Source organism: Triturus cristatus, chromosome 4_1 (genome assembly GCF_964204655.1).
Source record: "Triturus cristatus chromosome 4_1, aTriCri1.1, whole genome shotgun sequence".
In the NCBI taxonomy this organism is placed as follows: Eukaryota; Metazoa; Chordata; class Amphibia; order Caudata; family Salamandridae; genus Triturus; species Triturus cristatus.
Window position 1 is genome coordinate 172,068,241 of NC_140585.1, and position 21,966 is coordinate 172,090,206.

Genomic DNA, 21,966 nt, shown 5'->3' on the forward strand with positions numbered 1-21,966 from the left:
TAGGACCAGTTTCTGGCATTTCAGCCGTCTTCAGCCAGGCTTGCTTGAATCCAGTGGCAAAGTGAGCAAGGGACTCACGTCTGAGCATACCCTGCCAACTTATGGCGAACAAAGCGGTACAAAAGGGGTAATGTAGTTAGGGCCATGAAAGATGGTGGTTATTTCAGGGTCCCGTGTTTGGCACACTGCATTAACATTGTTGTTCAAGGTGCCAATATGTTGGAAATCAACTTATTACATGCTTGATCGTCTGCTTGAGCAGTACATACCATTCAATGCTTATGTCATGAAAAGATCATGGAGTCCTACTGTGAAAGGCATGACCGTTGAGATGGCCCAATAGGACCTTGGTAAATGCCTGACAGAGATGCTACTTCCTTTTGAGGTCTTCACACGTGAAGTCAGCAGGGAGGACTGTACTATGGGCCAAGCTATCCCATTGTGGTACATGCTAGAGCAAGAGCTGAAGGAGGTGTCTGAAACGTACGCAGGTGTGGATGACAAAGTAGATGCATATTATTTGGCGGACACCTTAGCCGTTCCCTTATCTGAAAATACAAGGATTCAAAATAACATTGTGTCACATCGACATTGTATTACTGCCACAATTTTAGATTCACAGTACAAATTATTTCTGAATAGTAATGCAGTAATTCCTTTTTCAGAAGTGGATGTTGGCAAGTACAAAACTTTGATAGCTGAGGAAGCCACTGACATTGAAAACGAACGGCTCTTAATTAGAGGCCCGCCACCGCAGGCCAGAACAAGTACTACGGGGCATCCAGAGTCAAGTTCTACTTCAGAGCCTGAGTGCAGTGCGTTTGCCTCCCAGCAGTAACCAACACTACCAGCAATAACATCAACAACAGCACCAACAGGATCATCAGCCACATAAAAAAAATGGCAAATGATTGGTTTCTACGGAAAGGGTTTTCTAAGTCCATTGCTGATGCAAAGGCAAAAGAGCCCAAGCAAATTGGAGCACCCCTGAACATTGAGCGGATGGTCCAGGCCTAACTGGATGACACAACAGAGGTCTTCATGGAGCAAAGCCCATTGGTGTATTGGTATGGGAAAATAAGCCAATGGCTAGTGCTCAGAAGGCTGGCGATAAAGTATCTTGCTTGCCCTGTCGCAAGTGTCTCTTCTGAGCGTGTTTTCAGTGCTGCTGGTGCCATTGTAACTGTGAAAAGGACCAGTCTCTCACCCAAAAAGCGTGGAGAGGTTAACCATGAGCAAAATGAATCAGCACTTTATACCACCGGAGTACAAAATTCGTGAAACACAGCAGAGGAGAGCGACTTCGATGACATAAGTAGTGGATTACATGACCTACTTCTGTCCGAAACACCAGAGTTTGAGGACGAGCTCCTCTTGCCTGACAACTAGGCTTTCAAATTGTTTCTTTCTTCCTTCCTTTATTTGTGTATGTATCTGTCTTTCTGGTTCAAATCAAATCACAACAAATCCATCACCACCGTCTCCTCTTTTTATTTCCCTATTGGAGTTGCACGTCTGTGCATTTAACTGTCCACTCCACTCTTCAGAGTCCTGCTCCATCTTCCTGACTCGACCTAAATACATTTCCAGCAAGCCAGACATTGGATGGAGATGGAGAATAGTACAATAAATGTTGCCTCTAACAGTCCCTCCATAGAAGTGAAACGTAACTATAGCTATCTTCCGTTTTGTTTCCGAGCCAAAACTCATCATTGTCAGAAGGCTAGGAATCTGATCTGACAGCCAAAGAGAAGAGCAAGTCAGGTAATGATTAATGAATGATGGCATGCATTGCATTGGATGCTTGCGGACTCAGAGCGAATGTGCATGAAGTCGAACTATACTAGTTAATCTACAAAGTAAAAGTGACTCAAGTGACAGTCAATGTTTCCTTGTTGTTTAATAACCACATTGTACTCCTACTACTTCATGTGCAGGCCAATATCCGTTGCACTTTTTTAATATGGAATATAAACTTAATCGGAGTCACCACAGACTGAGTTGGTGTTGGACAATGATGATGACCATACTATCTTTGCACGCAGTCAGTCAGTTGGATCAGAGATGATTGATGGAATAACTGCATTTCATGAACTGGCATAAAAGGTAAACACAACAATTCAACAAGAACCACAGCAGACCTAGGCTACATGTCCGTGTAGTGGTGGAGTAGTGTAATGGTATGACTGACAGTGGCGCATTGATTTAGTCACTTGATTTGGAAAATGCTAGGTTGCTGTATATGCCTTTTGTCTGGCTCTGTCAAAATTTAAGGTAAGTGGAGATTGGGTCACGGCCCGGTGCCACGGGCCTGTTCTGTCCTGGCTCCTGTCCTGTTGTTGTTGTAGCTTAATGCTGTAAATAGAGTAGACACAATGTATCCAAGCCGCCTCAGTCTGAAAGTGTTCTCTCAAGTGTCTTGTCTTCTCTTCTTGCACTCCACCGTAATTGATGCTTTTTTTTATTTAGTTTTTTTCAATACCCCTTTTGTTTTTCCATCTACACTTACAGTCTGGCCTTTACCCGTGCTATACTGGGAGAAACAACTCACACTTACCTTACCAATCCGCATCAGGCAGGCAGTGGCACCCAAGATTGATGTGCGGAGTGTCCATGGAAGGGAGGACCAACATGAATGAAGAGATGCAAATCCACAATTGGACCAGGATAATACAGTAACTTTAGTATCATTCATCATTCGTGATTTAATTAATTTGATTCTTTTTTTCTCTTCAATCATTACGACTGTGTGTTGTGTTGTTGTTTGTTTGGTAATTGATCCCTCCAACTATTTTTTTATTTTCTTTGCTAGCTTTAAAAGTAAGCCTGGTACAGCATGTAATTTGGGTCTCTCGGAGGGCATACAGGCAATGCAAATTTCATATTAATATACTGCTGCCCTGTACTGTCTAATTGTGTAGTAGTAGTTAGTAAGTACTACTCATTAACCATCAAGTTATCTTCATCATCATGCATGCATTTCCTTATTCTACCTTTATAGATTTATTGGATAATGGATCATGGTCGTATTCCAAGATTGTGTTTTACTTGTGTTGTGTCCATGCATACTGTTTTTCTTTGTCAAACCTTTCCCCAAACCCCCCTTCCCATCCATTCATCAAACCCTAACTCTCTTCCCCCGGGCTGTGTGATTTATATTGAGGTGTGATGTGACTACATTAAATGTACACCAACAATTGATCACAAGCTTGCTGGGGAAGATGTGGTGAAAGCAACACTAATTCAATTTCAAGGCAGGGCAAGGATCTTCTTCTGCTTGCCCACCCATGCTCAGTCTATGTACAAGCCAATTTTTTTTCCAAAGGAACCCACCTAATACATCATAATTAATTGATTGGATTCATCATCAACATCCTACCACACAGCAGTAAAGGTTACAAATTACGATTGTGTTAAGTGACTTACTCAACACAACTACAGTTTGTAACTTCTTGTACTAGGCTGTCCCCGCCACCATTATGTTTTATTTTACTTTACCAGTTGCAATATTGTTTGTTTGGCAGTCTTCTTCTGTACCGTACTTTACTTCGTTCTACTACTCCTCCCAGTCTCTCTCAGGCAAGTGACTGTCTCTTTTTTTTTTTCAAATGCTAGTGCCAGTGTCTACTACTACCACCACAACCATGACATCTTCTCCATTCTCTTGGGAAACCATGCAGCCATCGCAGTACCGAACTTAATCATCATCAATCACAGGTAAGATAAATTTGGTGGGAGTATAATGGACTAGGAGGAGAGACTGACGGTACTGGTAGGACAAATAACTCGGTGAGGGGTACCGCATCTATCTGTTTGTGTGTTACAAAATCAGCAGATATTTTAAATCATACACTGGCTGCGGGCCTGCAGCAGCAAGGAAACCATGTGACGTAAATTCATAAAAAAGTAACCCACCCACAAAACATTACCATCGTATGTTTAAGTATAAATATAATTTATTACCCTAACCAAAATAAACTATCCCACTGTGACCTGACCCACCCCTCTCCCTAATCACAATCAATGTCCAAAACCAAAAAGTCCAAACAATGTCCATAAACCCCAATGCCCAATACCCACCCACCAACAAAAGGAATTTAAAAGGGGCAATCCAACGTGGTCCTAAATTCGGCGGGCTTTGATGTGTTTATCCGTGAGGCTCTTGACCCGCTCCTCTAGGTGCTCCTCCAAGCGTGCCATCCGGGGGAGCATCTGGCAGCGAAATGCCCTACAGTTGCATCCAGGGTGGGGGGCAGCAGTGCTAGATGTTATAGAAGCGCGGCGGCGGGCGGCTGCCTGACCTCGGTGCCGTAACACTGGAGGCGGGGCCTTGCTGGGGCCCGGGGCATTGGAGGAGGCTGCAGCTGCAGCCGCCTCCTCCTCCGCCTGAGCCACCAGCCGCCGGTACTCTTCGCAGATGGCCTCCAGTTTCCGGCGCCGGGCCCTGGCTGCCAACTCCTTCCGTGTTGGTCTTTCTTGGAAAGGAGGATCTATATCAAGAAAGAAAAAGAATATTGTAACCAATACTCTTATCAAAAGAGTAACACAAAATTAATTCAACACATAGTGGCACAGCAGCACTAGCAAGCACAGTACATAACATGAGTGGTAAGTATCTATCCTCCCACTTCCTTGGCCTCTAATATTTGTGGGAGTTTCAGGCATCCATCCACCACTATTTCACAGGAGGACAATGGAAGGACTAGAGTCTCTCTAGCAAAAGCATTACCTAACTTCAGTTCTCTAAAGTAAACTCTTACATTAATCAGCCCAAGCTAGCGCAAAGTTGCAAACAAGTAAGAGTAGCGCCGAGCACCTGTGTCCTACAATCACAGAAGATTTTGAAACATAATTTACCTGCAATGTAAGCAGCAGTAATCTTGTTATTGATCACAAAAGTATACACAATACTTATAATTCTATATATTGGCTACTCAGCAAGCACCACGACCTCGACACCTAGCAGGTCCAACAGGTCCTGCTCCCGGTCCAGGATGTCTGACCACCGGTGGGCCAGCTGGTTATGGGTGCGCTGGACCCCTGAGCAGTGAAACACTGCCCGGCGCACCTTCGCCCACCGACGGTGACGCTCCTGGGTAGGGTACTCGGAGCCTGGCCTGCCGCCTGCTGCCAAGGTCAACGGCCACCTCCGCCTCATCAAAAAGCTGCCGGACCTGCACCCCTGCAGGGCGCATTCTGCCACAAGGCAGGCGGCTCTTGGGCACAGGCGCCTTGCCCTTGGATCCGGTAGTGCTGCTACCCTTGGCCATGGTTCTGGGGTGTGTGGGAGGCGGAAAAGAAAAGTTAGAAGGAAAAAATAAGGTTAGGGGAAGAAGTAGGAGCTTATAAAACAGTAGAAAAGTAAAAAAATACACAGTAAAAGTAGAAATAAAATGCAAAATATAAACTTATGGACAGAGAGAGATAGATGATAAATTAAAAAAGTCAGAAAAACAGTGTAAAAAACTAAGGATTGCAAAGATTGAGTGAGGATAGAAAAGTAGGCCCAGAACCATAGCATAGAGTGAAAAACAAGATGGCCGCGCCCATCGCAACTGCGTGGGTAAGTTTGCACGATATTTGCCCGTGAATACGCAATAATCGTCGCGAACAAGTAAAACGCTTTCCCTAACATGACATGTGCATCGCGAACACGCTATACGCGACCCGGAACAGGAAATAAGGCATCGCGAGCGGGCGGAACAATTGAAAAACAAGATGGCTGTGCCCATAGGTGACTGCATGGGTAAGTTCATGAGATACTATCCACCGAGCACACAAACAGCGCCCCGAACACGCACAATGGGCTCCCGAACAAGAAAAACGCATCGCGAACGGGAGTGCCAAGCAACTACGCATGCTTGCGTAGCTCGCGTAGTGCAATGACATCTTTGCGTAGCTTCGCGTAGCGCGACTACGCGAACTACGTCCAGGGTTAGCTTGCACCTTTTCAGGATCAGTAGTAATTCCCCCTTCAGAGAAGATATGTCCACACAATTTGAGTATGGTTTTGTAAAATTTACATTTTTCTGCATTTAACGTGAGATCTGCATTGGCAAACTGCATATTTGTGTTAGAGCTTTGTCATGTTCCTTTCGTGTGGCCCCAAACACTAATATATCACCACTGTAGTTAAAAGCACGTGTGACAAGTTGAATTACTTGGAGATTGACATCCTGAATGATTTCTGCAGCCGACGCCACACCAAAACTGAGTCTTTTGTAACAAACCAACATGAGTTGAAAAATTAGTGATGTACCTGCAGTTCTCTTCCAGCTCAAGTTGATTTGTATCCTTTGTTCAAATCAAGATAGGAGAAGACTTTGGTGGCATTCGGCTGTGCTATCATGTCTGCACTGAGTGTACCTGGATGTTTTCCTCTCTCAATTGCTTTGTTGGCTTTGCCCATATCAACACAGATCCGCACTGCAACTCCACTGTCCTTTTTTGTCCCCACCACTATGGGTAAAACACATGGCATCGGACCAGTAGTGCGCTCGATGATGTCATGTTTTAATAATGCTTCTAGTTCTTTCCCAACGGTCTCCTGTAAGTAAAAAGCAATTTGATGGTGTCACTGAACCACAGGACGGATGTCCTCATTAATTTGAAGTTGCACCTTCATTGTCCTAAGTTTCCCTAGTTCATGAAACAACGACGGGAATTGACTCACTATTGCTCATTTATCTGAAAATCTTAGTATTTATTTATTTGATCATTATCACAATGTGCTTTCTCTTCTGTGTTGCTTGTATGGTCCTTGACATAAATAAAGTATTTAAACCGAAACCTTGATGTATTGTAGTTTCCTATGCCTCATGGTCGCTACAAATGACCCTTGACTTTGAAATGGCATAGAAGAAGGCCATGTGTATACATTTGGTTTCGATGGAATTAGACCTGGCACTGGAGACAGTTGTTGTATTTTTCTGCTTGCATGTTAATGAACGATACACCACTGTCTATAATGAAATTTGTAGGGTAGCAATTTGATTTTAGCGTGATACTAGGGTAACGGCCAAATGAGTTTGGTCACTTCACGTGTCGAGCTGTATTTGACTTAGTTTCTTCTTTGCAAGCTGTCAATCCTATTGGCAGTCGAAATCACCATTGCACATTCATCTTCTTCACAGTCGCTTGATGATGATACTGATGAGGTTTTGGAAGAGGAATTTGATGACGTTCACATTGTTTAGTCTGTACTTGCCTTATTTCATTTGATGTTGACGTTTGGCCTTGTGGGTGTGGCCAGACTGCTTCTGGAACTCTCTGGCACCCATTTCTCTTCTTGTCGTGCCGCATTTAGTTTCTCTTTCACTTTGCAGGTTATTTTTAAGAAAATATACTTTCCACAGCCTTTGCATATCTTTCCAATGGCGGTACATTTACCTTCATGCGGAAAGGAGAATCCATGTCGAAAATTAAATTTCCTTTTCTTTGGAGACATCGTTTTATGGGGCTCCACTTTGTGTTTCTGCTTACCTTTCATGAATAATGCCGATTCGTTCCATACCAGCAGCCTGTCAATTTGAACGTTACTTAGGTCTCGCAGCTATGAGCACCTTTTCTAGACTGAGTGACTCTCTCATCATGCGTCATTTGAACAATTCGGAGAGGCACCCATTGATGATTCGGAGGCACATGGCTACTTTGTCAATGAATTCACTGAACTTGCTGTGTTTGATGAGGGTATCAAGTCTTTCAACATACTCATCCATCATTTCACCAACTTGCTGTCTTGCCTGGTTGAAAAAGTACCTTACAGAGTCGACATTTGGCATTGACTTGAACTTGGCTTCCAACTTTCCTTTGATTTAATGGTAAAATACTTTATCAGCTTGTGATATTTTCTTTATCACTTCTTTCACTCCATCACCTGCAAGGTTCTGTAAGTATTTGATGATCTTTTTGTCATCTACTTCTTCTAGAGCATTTATGAATTTGTCAAACATTTCAATCCATGCAGTCCACCTGGGGCCAATATTCTGCTTTTTAGCGGCGTTGAATGGTGGTAGTGGTTTCACGAACACGGCTGCGCCATAGCTTGTGTTGGGACTTATTGACGTTGAGAGTATATGCTGTTCAGGTGACGGCAGCTGTTCTTCTGGGCTGGTACCTCCTGCAAGCACTGGCCATGGGCTTCTACTTGGGTCGTCATGATCGCTCGGAGGTCGTAAGGCCCCATCTTTTTTTACGGTAAGTTATGGATTCGTCTCTTGTAGTTGTTTGTTTCTGCTTTCAGCTTTTGCTATCGTACCTGATTGTTGTTGCCATTTCGTTTCTGCTCTGTATGGACAATGGTTCTGTGTAACCCAGTGCCACAGTATCTCTTGTTTGAGCCTTACCAGTAGGCTTCTGGTGGGCTTTCTGTCTGTGCTTCTCTGTAAGGCCTTCACCTTTGTCAAAGGCCTTGTACCACCTAGAATGGCACTTAGACTCCACATACCCCAACTGTAGCTTGCTTCTTGGGACGCACCTGGCCCCTGGCACATGCAAGCTGTTTGCTGGACCTCGGCAAACTCTCAGGGAGAGCAGTCTTGTTTCTTCGGGGTACGAATCCCCTATTCACCACCAGTTTTAGGATCCACCCCAGTTCTGTAGCATGCAAATGACTAAGCCACACACGGAGCTCTGGAATACGTCTTTATTCTTCAGCATGCATCAGTTTGCTAAATGCACTGCATCATAGACTCTATTGGCCCCCCCAAATACCTCCCAACTGATTATGTAACTTTGTCAGGAGCCTGCACAGGACTAAATGGGTCCTACTGCACATAGTGACACAACACTACAATATATTTAGAAGGGACAAAGAATTGAAATAAAACATTAAATAAAATCTGAAAAAGAAGTGTCATCTGAAATTAATATGGTGGATTTTGATCCTCAGCTGTGAAATGAATTGACTGTAGCCACAAGCCCAGTTAGTCTAGGGTGGTATTAGCACAGCATACGGCAGGAAAAGATTCAGGCTGACAGTGATGTCATATGCATGTCGAAGTTCAACAGCTATAGAAAATATGTATTCTAAAGCCGAGAAGGAGAGTTTAGCTGTGGCTGGTCTCAGGAACATCATCATGCACTTATTGCAATATATGGTAATTGGAAAACGAAAAAGACACCCAGAATAGAAAGGTGGGGAATAAGATTCGTAGATTATGTCTTCAGAATAGTACGCAAGCCATGCAAAGATTATAGCCCAGCAGATTGCATTACACAACATCCACTAGCTTTGAATAAACAAAACGTTTCCTAGGCAGAAGAATTCGTACATTTTATCATAAAGGAATGATCTCCAGATAGAAGAAGTTGAGAAGGAGTTGAGATTGAAATTGGCAGTGAGAATGAAAGGAATATTACCAAGAGGAAAGAGGACTGTAATGCCAGAAGCATTACAAAGACAAATAGCAAATATTGCGAATGAATGTCACCTGGGAATTGTTTCAACAAAGCAGTTACTGAAAGAAGAGATGTCGTTTTCTGGTTTAAATGCATTGGTTGGGCACCTCGGACAGTCTTGTCACTTAGGGCAGGCTCATTGAAAGCAAATCTCTCCTGCAAAACTATCACAAAGTATAGTCTTTAGTGGTTGTAGATTATTATGATCCAGTAGAGTCAGTTTAATACTTACGTTAGACTTTGATGAACAGTTACGTTTCAGTCTTGTCTGTCAGGTGGCCCCTGCTTTACATGCATCAGTGCTGCCAGTTCTCATGTTTGCTCAATGGGGAATACCACCAACATTTAAGAAAGATAATGAACCTCCTTTTAATGGGTCGTAATTCCCGCATTTTGTGTTACCTGCAATGAATCACCAGAAAACTATTCTGTTGTGGCCTCAGGTAAATGGCACTGCAGAGACTCATGGCCAAGATCCAAAGAGCTAGCCACACAGCAAAAGTATCCCAAATAACTCCATCATGCAATCTGCCAGACATTCTGTGATTATCATACAAAAACACACTGGACTACTGGAAAATTCACATCAAGGCCAAGCTTCGCAAGAATAGTTCAGACGAGATCACCTCAATGTCTGGACTGTGATAAGCTAACAGAAATCGAAAGAATATACTAATGCACGTCATCATGCAAAAGACTGAGACATCAGTTCAAGTGATTGGGTAATGGTGAAGCAGCCTCAGTATCAGAAGATTGATGCTCTTTTTTGGGGTGCTCCAATGCAGGTGACTCAAGAAAAAGGTACCAGGGTGTTTACAACTTTTGTGTACCATTTAAGAGGATCAATGAGGAAGACTCACGAGCTGCCATATGTGGAGAAAAGGATTATGATTTCCTGGGTGAACAAGTGTTGTGTTTGATCAAACTAGTGTAAACATTCAGCAAATGTTATCGGATTCTTAAAAGAAAGTGGAGCAATCTTTGAGAAATATGAACTACAAATTGCCTGCCTCCTCCTCAACACATGCTCACTTTGCAAACATGCCACTGATATCTGGGACCTCATCCCCACCCTCACCACCGAAGTCACCTTCTTCACTGAGACCTGACTCACACCCACATCCGCTCCTGACTTTGCCACGACTACACCCGATGGATACAAGATCTCACACCGAGACCGCACCAACAAACCCGGAAGAGGGCTCTCCATCATCCATAAAGAAAAACATCCACTGCACCACCAAGACAGAAGATACCCATGGAACACCTCAACTTCAAACTCCAAACCAATGGAAAAAAAACACCATCAGAGGCCCCCTGCCTACAGACCACATAGACCGCACCCCAGGTTCTGCACCGTCATCCTCAAATTCATCAACCCTCTCGCCATTGACACCAAAGACTACATCTTCTTTTGAGAGCTGAATTTTCACCGCAATGACCTCAACAACACCAACACAGCATGAATAGGATTGGACATTCCCAACTCATCAACAACCACACCCACAATGCAGGCGGCCCCATCTTCACCTCCAGCAACATGGTCAAATACAGCCACATCACTGAACTCACCTAGACAGGCCACTCCATTGTTCACTTCAGCGTCTCCAACACTCGCTTCTCCACTGCCGAGTCACCCTGCGCCCCTACTGCAGTTGCAACAAAGTATCAGAGAGTCAATGGGCTGATGTCCTCAATAGATCATGCCCTAACACTGCATCTAGCCTGGACCAACCTGTCTAAAACTTGAACTCCTAGATCAGGCGTCTCCAACGAGTAGCTCATGAACTACCTGTAGCTCTCTTGTGTGCAGCCCAACCTACTAATATAGAAATCTTTGCTTGGCAGGATTATTATTTGAGTACCAAATTGAAAAAGCATGTATTTCGGACGAAAATATGTATATTTTCAGTGCTCACATGCTGATGTTTGGAAAAAAAATGGTTACATTTGCAAAATGAATTTAAAGCTATTATTTGAGTTGGAGAGATTTATTACTCATTATTACCTTGTTCCCAAAGGAATTGCAGGTACAGCTTTTATGTATTGCCCATGTAGATGCATTTTAAATTGATACTGATATTTTGCTTTACTGCTGGCAACCCTGCCTAATGCACTGATGTGATCACTGCTGACAATCTTGGATGGGGTGGTCACTATCAGATCACTAACATTAGTAGCTCTGGATGTTTTTTATTGAACATAAGTAGCTCTTATTCCAGAAATGGACCCTTGTCCTAGATAACCGACTGCGCTGACAGGCCAGCAAGATGGTACACCAAGGTATTGAGAAAAGCAAAAATCCACTGCAAGCAACTAGAAAGAAGATGACGCATAAGCAAGGACACCTCAGACAAGAACACCTTCAAGACCTCCCTCAACCTACACTGCCGGCTATTGAGAGAGACAAAGAGGAAAAGCCTTAGCCGACCACATCAAGTCCAGATCCAACCCCAGCAAAGAGCTCTTCAATATCATCAGAGAGTATGTCAACCCCACAGCTACAGAAAACAGCATTACTCTCTCCCAAGAACTATGTGACAGACTCGCCAACTTTTTCCACAACAAGAATCAGCACCATCTAAAAGAACTTCAAACGCTAACCCAAGTCCTTAGATTTCCTTCACACACTCACCAAAATCAACATGGCCCACTGACTTTCCTCATGAGACCAGCTCGGCCCCCAGGACACCACTACCATCATGAACTCTGTTCACTCAGGAGCCCCCATGGACTCCTGCTAGCACCATATTTTCAAACTTGGAAGCCGCATGATCAGCAGCGAGCCCAAAACCCTCTTTAACTCCTCACTTGCCATGGCCACCTTTCCCGAAGAGTAGAAACATGCAGAAATCAAACCCTTTCTCAAGAAACCATCCACCGACCAGAACAAATAAAAAACTACCACCTGATCTCCCTTTCCCCACCAAAGTCCTGGAAAAAGCCATCAACTGACACCTTACAAAATATCTGGAACATAAGCTTCTCTTAGACATCACCCAATCTGGGTTCAGTGCTAACCACAGCACAGAGACTGCCTTGATCGCAGCCACCAACATCAGAGCCTTCCTCAACCAGGGAAAAACAGTGACTCTGATCTTCCTTGGCCTCTCAGTAGTCTTTGACGCCGTATCTCATCAAATTCTGGATCAGAAGGCTGCGTCACATCGGTATCCAAGGGAAAGCCCCCAAGTGGATCGCCTCCTTCCTCACCAGAACGCAGAAGGTCCATCTACCTCCATTCACCTCCGAACCCAAAGATATCATCTGTGGTGTCCCTTAGGGATCCTCCCTCAGCCCCACCCTTTTCAACACCTACACGACACCCTTTGCCAACATCGTCAGATGCCAGGGACTAAACATCATATACTACGCAGAAGACACCCAGCTCATCCTCTCACTCTCAGAAGATCCATCTAACACAAGAACCCGTTTCCACAGGTGCATGACAAGCGTTGCCCACTGGATGAAGGACAACTGCCTGAAGCTTAACACGGACAGACCGAAGGTGGTGATCTTTGGCAACACCACCCCCTGAAACGACTCCTGGTGGCCCTCAGAACTAGGACCATCACTCAAACCGACTGACCACACCAGAAACCTCTGCATAATCCTGGCCAGCAAAAGACCATGAAGTCTCAAGTCAGTGCAGTTGCCTCTGTTTGCTTTCGCATGTTATGTAAAGTCTTCACATGGCTCCCGCTGAACACCAGGCGTACCTTCACTCAGACCTTAATTATACACCAAAATACTGTTAGGTTCAGAGCATAAGAATAGGTGAATGGGACAGAGTCTTGCTGATAGGTAGTTAAGATTGACAGTGAGTTGTGTCCTAATTCATTCTGTAGAGGGTTGTGCTGAACTTGTTTGTGAGGGAAACGAGAATGTGAAAATAAACAGTATTTCTTTGGCTGGGAGACACAGCTGGAATGTGGTGAGTTGTAGTTCATATATCTTTAAGAGCGCATTTGTGATTTATTGGAGTGCTTTGTCTCACAGAGAAGCTATGTTTGAACAAGGATTTGTGTAGTGTTCCACAGATGGGAGAAAGTGCTGGTCTATCAAGGCATACAGTTTCTCTGAAGTGGGAAAAATGGACTCTATTCCCAAAGATGTTGTAATGAGTAGATGTGGCTTACCTTTGTAGTGCTCCAAGCTACTTCTGACTTACTCCTGGCTAACTCTTGGAATTTAGTCAGAAGTCAAGAGTACTATATTGAATTGTTTTTCAAAGGCAAATTAACAGATAGACCCTGGGATGTGCAGGGCCCCCCTGTTCCCTCATGTTACAAGTGCAGTGCATACTATCACAAGTGCAGTGTATCCTATTACAAGTTCACTGCATCCTATTACAAGTATAGTGTATCCTATTACAAGTGCATTGCATCATATCACAAGTGCAGTGTATTCTATTAAAAGTGCAGTGCATCCTATTACAAGTGCAGTGTATCCAATTACAGGTACAGTGTATCCTATTACACGTGCAGTGTATCCTTTTACAAGTACTGTGTATCCTATTACAAGTACAGTGTATACTATTACAAGTGCAGTGTATACTATTACACGTGCAGTGTATCCTATGGCGCTTTTAATAAGGCAGAGGGGATATCCATCAGTTTTGATGGAGTATCCTGCCTGCTTAATTCTAAATAAGGCCCAAAATGTCTCCTGTGGTAAAGTAGATTTTTTGAAATGAGCATATTGAAGTGTTGCATAGGGATCGCGGTTGCGTTCTCTTGCAAAATGCAACAACGGAACTCTGTGTGTCCAATAAAAGTCTGGCCTGTGCATTTGCAACAGTGCACAGTAGTGCACACACACAAACTGCTCAAAGCGGGCAATCTCCAAGATTTTACTCATCCATTACTGAACAAAGGAGGGAATACAGTATTTTGACTGCAGTGCTGCTTCCAGCCCCTTCCTGCATCTGGACACCCATACCTAAGACACTTGCATGTGACTAGAGAATCCCTTCACATTTTAAAAACCTTCTACGTGGAACCAGGAAGCCCTCATCTTTGCTAAAGTCAAGTTCTAGGATGCATTTTAACTCACCAGGCTCCGGGTGCCCTTTTTCTCTGCGTCAACAGACAATGCTCCAGAGGTGATATACTAGGAAGAGGAGACAATAATTTGAATTGATTATGAACAATCACGTTTTATTGATTACTTTGCAACCAAGCATATAGGAACTGATGCCAACTTCTCTATAACTAATTTTTACTTATTTGCACTCTGGTGAGGAGTTGCAGCATGGGAGCTGAAAATAAAAGCCTCTCAGAATGATTAATCAGGTCTTCAAGAAATATACAACGTTTGTATGCTCTACATGAATCCAATGTGATCAATAATAATAAGTTATTATAATATTAAAGTAAAATAGGAAAAAGTATTTCTTTTGTCACACCCACATTATATAATGCCTAACATGAACATCTGTTATTTCAGCTCCAAGACACCATTCTGGGTGAACATGTCCTTTACAAATACTTGTTATGTTTTATTATGTTGTGTCATGTTCTGTGTTAAAAAGTAATATAATAAATTCATAATTGTTCCACCAGCAAACTGTTTTTTTTTTTAATGGATCGCACTTAACTTCTTGACTGTAATAGAATACCTTTAAAGCTGATATCCGTAGCAGTGATTATTTCACTAGTATATAAAGTCTTACATTAGCGGACATCATTTTGTTTCATAGTTCCAGTATTTATGAACATTGGGGGACATGTACAAGGAGTGACGGAGAGAGGCGTTAGGCTTCCTGGCTTAACACCTCTCTGAGCCACTTCTGAAGCGCAGGGCTGCACCATATTTACAAGAACGTGGTGCAGCCTTGCATTTCCCCATGCGATGGTACTAAGTTTAGCAACTTAGCACCTTGCACCAATGTCTGCGTGCAGGGGAAGATTGTTTATGTGTACGAATGTGTCCCTTCCTGCACATAAACAATCCTAAAATGCCATTCTGTCACTGTCATGTGTGCTGCTTCATGCAGCTCACATGAAAGTCACAAAATTGATTATTTCTGAGAAAAACAGTTTTTGCAGAGAAAATCAGATCTGCAGCCAACTCATCCAGGTAGTTGTTCCGAATGGTATCTAACCTCTCTACTCTCTCAGTTTCTCCTACTACACCTCCCACTCGACAGTTTTGTGATAACCTAGCGACTTTTTTCAGAAATAAAGTTGAGGAGGTTTTTAATGACCTTATCGTCAACAACAAGAAGGATCTCTCAACTCAAGCTATCACTCGATCAGAACAAATTCAACCAAATTTTTGTGAGTTTACGCCCATCTCTTCTAAACGAATGATCGAACTTAGAAAACTAACCAAGTCTGGAGCCCCCTAGGACCCATGCCCTATCAGTGTGCTGCATAAAATAGCTGCACCTCCACTTTCCCTGGCGTTGAATAATATCCTAAAATCCAGACGTTTTCCTTTGGAATGAAAAAAGGCCTTAATTTTGCCACTTTTAAAAGAGCTAACTCACAACCAAGCAGGAGAAAAAAAATACCGCCCAATATCAAGACTTCCCTTTCTAGCGAAAGTACTAGAGAGACATCTTAACAACTCACTTTCAATTTTCCTGGATTAGAATGGTATCCTGGATAACTTCCCCTTCGGGGTTAGGAATGCCCACAGTGCAATGACAGCGCTAGTCATAGTTTCAGAAGAGGTGAGGGCAATTATTGACCGGGCAGATAAGGCTGCCATGGTCCTTTTGAATCTATCTGCAGCCTTTGACACAGTAAGCCATGAAATTCTGAAACAACACTTGTTGGAGATATGTCCAAAGCTTGGCTTTTAAGCTACTTTGCTCCTTTCTAGATGAAAGGGAACAAATGCTCAATATTGGAGATTTTAGGTCAAAGTCATTCTCCCTGCCTTGTGGTGAAGGCTTTTCAATAATGCCCACCTTATTTAATCTATATGTGGCCCATCTTATGGGATTGATTAGGTCATATGGCTTTTCCACACTGTTTTACGTGGATGACATTCAAATTATTGTTCCCATAAATAAAAATATAGAAGAGGTGGCCTTACGCTTCAATGAATACATGAGTGCCATTTTCAATTGGATGACCTCCCATTGTCTCAAATTAAACTCTGGAAAGACAGAGGTTCTCCTCTTGGGGCAGGATACCTTTTTCTGGCACAATTCTTGATGGCCTCAAGCCCTGGGCTCTCTTCCAGTCCCAGTGGTTAATACAAGGAATCTGAGAATAATTGTGACACCAACTTTCCATCAGGGACCAAACTAATCATTTGACCTCCTTATGCTTCCATATTCTAAAAGTTCCTAGGAAAATTCTTCCTTTCTTACTATTTGATCTACAGAAGACAGTGATCACTTCTCTAGAGATATTGAAGCTAGATTACCGTAGCACCCTTTATGCTGGAGCCCAGCAGTGTGTTTTGGGAAGATTCCAAAGACTGCAAAATGGAGCAGTCAGGGATCTTAAAAAGATCAAAAAGTTTGAACCTGTGTCCAAACCAGGGAAGAACGCCACTGGCTACCTGTTAAAAAAAGAGTTGCCTTTAAGGCACTCTGCATTGCCCACAAAGGATTGTATCTTCAAGGGCCTGACTTTCTTAAAGACACATTTTCTTGGTACATTCCAAGCAGATCACTGCGCTTATTCACAGCCAAAAAAGTGTTGGTTCCTCACATTCACAAAACGCCTCTTGGGGCGGTAGAAGATTTTCCAATGTCACCTCTTGCCTTTGGAACCAAATGCCAGAACACTTAAGAAAAATATCTCTAACTTCCTGGCTTTTAGAACGCCACTAAAAACATGGCTGTTCACCTGTTCTTTGTAGATTTTGGACAATGGGTCCTCCTTTTTTGTACAGGCAACGCCAAGATGCCCTAGGTCAAACGTCGCACTCCACAAAATTCAAACCAAATCAAGCAAGTCCTTCCATATGAGATTTGGGCCACTCTGCCAAATTAAATTCACTCAAAGAATTTTTAACTAGCATGTCTCCATTCATGAATGACGTTCATCCTCACTTATGTTCCTATCACCTCTTGTGGGTAAGAACACACCCAACATGGAGAGACGATAATACCTTTGAGCTGGTCTTGCCTCCTTAGTGAATTGCATTCTGGTTCCTCAGGAAAGGCATAGGTCCTGAGAAATCAGAGCTATAAAACAACCAACCCAATCCTTATTTAAGTGAATTTGGTCTGGTCTCAAAGGTGCCCATATTTATCCCTTGGTTGAGTTTAGTGAATTTGCCAATGTTATCAATCCTGAGTTCGGGGTACACGCTATCCACGTGCCTCACACCCCTCACCCAATACACAAGGTATTTCCCACAGACAATGCTGCAAAATAAGTTATAGAACGTGTTTCATTGTGCCCAGATTTGAGCGTCTTCCTTTAAAAAATGCATACTTACAAAGATAGATCCCCAGAATGTCACTCCGCTAAGAATGATGATTGGAATCCTTGATAAGGGAGTGACAAGGAGAAAGACTCCCAGACATATCTGCAGGATGCCATTCATGATCTGAATTGCCTACAGCGAAAATGAATTGAATCAGTAAGTTAAAAGCAGGAGAAGGAAAGTTAGAAACAAGGATTCAATTCAGCATATAATGATCTATAGTATCTTTTACCAACCCAGGCACTACTGAATCTAAACTTCAAAACTATTTGCAATTAGTAACTAACTGAACTGTCAATGATAGTGACATCACATACTTTATTGCTTCAACACACAAAGTACTATGGGGCATATTATCAAGGACGGCGTTAAAATTATTGCCGCTTTAGCGGCAGAAAACTGCAGCTAAAACGGTGATAATGGGCTTGATAATATGCCGCAGATAATTCCAATAGAAGCCCATGTTGACACCAGAACATGGGCTTCTATGGGAATTCTCTGCGGCATATTATCAAGCCCATTATCGCTGATTTAGCTGCAGTTTTCTGCCGCTAAAGCAGCGATCATTTTAACGCCATTTCTTGATAATATGCCCCTTTGCTTTTAATATAACTCTTCACAAACACTCTCATCGACTCTTACTGGCAAAACTTTACAAGACTTTGCTCATTATCATCCTTCCCATATCTCTTGATTTGCGCGGCTCCTCAGTATTTTCACTGTTTACAACTTTAAAGATTTCCTTTATCTTTTCTATATATTCTGTTTATTTTGATATTTTTATTTCCTGTCATCATTGTCACAGTCATCTTAACATACATTGAAAATCCTGATAATTTTTTTGCTTGCTACACCAAAATCTACATGCCCTGGGATGTACCTGACATTTTCCCCCACTAAATGTAGGCAGATTTGAACTACTGATACCTATTTGGAAATGCAGTTTAAATTGCAAAACTCATTATTTAAGTATGTGCAGTAACAGGAGTTTTGCATAGATCCAAATGTATTAAACGAGTCGTAATTGGGGCCTTAATCAGTTTTAATTATAGTCTTTGGAGATGGAATAGACTGGCTGTGAAATTTGTACTATTAGATTCACCTTTTTAGTGCCAGACGTTTCAGTAGGTTTCAAATGCTTTAGACTGTTGGAGTGACTACTGAAGAGAAGTATTGGTGACCTATTTTAGATAAAGCACTTTGCTTTCACTTCTTTTGGACACCAAATACTTGCCTAGTACAACTGTTTGATGCCTCTACAATGTTTGCATTGGTATGTGCGAACCCTTGTGGCTCCCATAATTTGTAAGGACTTCGGCCTTTGCATTTTCCCACATCAACTACATCTCTTTCTTTTAGCAAGATGTCTATGTAACATTACCAAAACCAAATAAAATATAGAGTCATCACTTTATGTACCGAGTTATACTTTCTTCAGATGTTTTCTTATGAAAGGCCCTTCCTTCCCTATTCTTTCAACGCTCACCTTCTATTGGCATCAATGCTTGGTACTGAATGCAAGCATTTGAACTTGAATGCCATAAACATCATTTCATCCTTTGTTTAACATCCATTCGAAACTCCTTTGCTCTATTGTGCAACCGCCTATTGGTTGGCCTCAAATTTACCACCTTGTTCCGCCAACAACAAGTGGGGGACAGCAAAAACACTAATAGCAGCAGAATACCTACTGTGTCTTCACAGGAGTCCAGATTTCATATACCAATAGATATGGTGCCCAGTTACAACGTGGAGATGACATAGATAAGTGGTTTGCAGCCTATGAAGTGGCTTTGGAACAGCAGAGCGTCCCAGAGGAGTTCTGGGGGAGGGTTGCTTATGGTGGTAAATTCACACAGTGGGGAGGGACACACTTCTTACATTTGAGGTGGGGGACCAGACCAACTACACTGCCATGGAAACCATTTTAGTCAGCAGGTTTGGGTTAACACCTGGAAAATACAGGCAATGGTTCAAGGCCAGTCACAAACTCTCCACACAAACATGGGTGGATTTTCTGGATTATGCTGGTATGGCTCTGAAGGGCTGGGTGAGGGGCAGCAAAGTGAATGATTGTAAAGAGTTGTACATCTTATTTTTGATGGACCACATGCTTGATAATTGCTTTCCAGAGCTGCACCAACACCTGGTGGATAGCAAGCTGACTGACTCCATGAAGCTTCCTGAGGAGATGGACTTCTGGGTTAGCACCATAGCTTACAAGAATGTATCTGGGGGGACTCCCCAAAGGTTGGTCAGGGTTCCCGACAGAGAAAAGAGGGGGGAGATAAAAAGAAGGAGTCCCTTAAAGACCCACATAAGAATTCAAAGAGTAAAGGGTCTGGTTCTCATTCCCAATCTAGCCACCAGAAACCAAACTACCCTCACAGAAGTCAGCAGCCAAAACTCCCAAGTGCTATGGGTGCAGTGAGTATAGACACTACAAAAGGACCCCAACTGTTCAAAAAGAGAGCACCCTCCCACTGGAGGTAGAACCCGGGTCTGACTAGCACACTGCTGGGGAGGATTTTGACTTAGTCAATGGGGGGAAGTTAAGAGAGCTTATGCTAGTGTCCCTGGGTGACAGTGAGATGGTTCCTGTTGGACCCGGCCTAGTGGCGTGGTCCCTAACCCTATGGATTGTGCCCGTTCCCCGCCCCGGCCTTCACGGGCCACCCGTATGAACTGCACCAAGGCCCTTCACCCGGAGCTGCACGCGGTCGCATCCTCCTCGTGGCTCCGCCATCTTGTTGGCATCCACGTCACACTATGCACCAGCCAGCGCGTCCCCGCTCAACCCGGCCTCGACCCCAGCGAAGCCCCGACATCCAGGCACCACGAACTGGCCAGGGGGTGCCGCAGGGACCATTCATCGCCCCCGGCGGAGGACAGTATCGATGGGACCCCCAACTGTCCTCCCATCCCTAGGTGTGATCGGCCTGCAAATCTCTTGGGCCTGGCGCCTCTCCTGCTGGGCGTCTGGCCACCTCCACCCGGCCTCTCCGCCCCCCTCGGGCGCCTGGGTCCGGACATCAAAGGGCTCCAGTCCTATATCTGGGGTGACCCCGCCACAGATCGGCAGTTGTATCCCGGAGTCGAGAGCCCTGCTGATTGAATCGCGGCTGACCCTACTGAGAAGAACTTTTGTCGGAACCATCACGAGCCCTGCGGACTGCGTCGAGGCTCCTTCTTGTGAACACTTTGAAGCCACCCGGAACATCGGAGCCCTGCTGACGCTGTCGCGGCCCACCCTCGCTGAAACCTTCCTCGGAGCCCTGCTGACGACGTCGCGGCTCGAGCTGAGCAGAAACCACCTTGAGAGCCCTGCTGATTGAATCGCGGCTCTCCCTGAACTGTACGCCAGAGCCCTGCTGACGCCGTCGCGGCTCGACCCCTCCGAGGTCGGAGGTCCTCCAGCTTGAGGAGAAGAACGGGGCCCCAGGTACCCTCGTACCGCATCCCTGCCAAAGACTGTCCCGCTACCCCTACCCTTCCAAAGAGACATTGAGACTTTTGGTGGATCCCTCGATCCCTTCGTGTAAATATTGATCTCGTAACCTTCTTATTGATGATAAAGCATTTCTTGTCTTGAGACAACCTCCTTGAGTCCTGTGTGGTGGTGTTACTGTGCTAGTACGTGATAGGAGAAGGATCTCCCAGGAGACTTCTCGGCAGCGCTCGGCTACTTCATACAGTGGGAGGGCCCCCCTTGGTGGTCTCGCCGACTCCTCGGGGTCCGCCTTCCAACATTTGGTGGCCAGCGACGGGATCCGAGCCGAACGCAATACGTACCAGCCAGTACCCACTAGCTACCCATCCAAACGAACAGCATCATGAGCAGCCAGGAAAACAACGCGACAATGGAGTTCCAGCCCGAACGGCTGGAGGAATATACGCACAAAGAGTTAAAGCAGTTCTGCAAGGACAAAGGCATTGCAACCACCGGCCTAGGTACCAAAGAGGAGATGCAGAAGGCTCTAAGGGCATGGTGGGAGGCCGGGGCAGGCCCCTCCCAGGAAGAAGGTCCCCTGCCCCTGACTGAGACGACAGCAACCGCACTGACTCCGGCAACCGGAGGAAGGAAGAGCCTAGAAACCGGCCTCTCCGAAGACGAAATACGAGAGCGGGAGAAGATCCGGAGCCACGAGCTAGAGCTCGCACGACTGCGGC

The 21,966-nt window shown here is 44.2% G+C and overlaps 1 protein-coding gene across 2 annotated transcripts in view; it reads right to left on the minus strand.

Moving 5' to 3' along the window:
- The window catches only part of LOC146853827 (membrane-spanning 4-domains subfamily A member 4A-like), a 205,619-nt gene that overhangs the window by 126,713 nt on the left and 56,940 nt on the right, over positions 1–21,966 (minus strand). For both annotated transcript variants that reach the window (XM_085650403.1, XM_085650402.1), the window contains exons 3-4: positions 17,809–17,928; positions 14,455–14,511 (exon numbers count right to left, since the gene is read on the minus strand). In XM_085650403.1, coding sequence (XP_085506529.1) covers positions 14,455–14,511; positions 17,809–17,928 — 177 coding nt within the window. The remainder of the gene's footprint in view (positions 1–14,454; positions 14,512–17,808; positions 17,929–21,966) is intronic.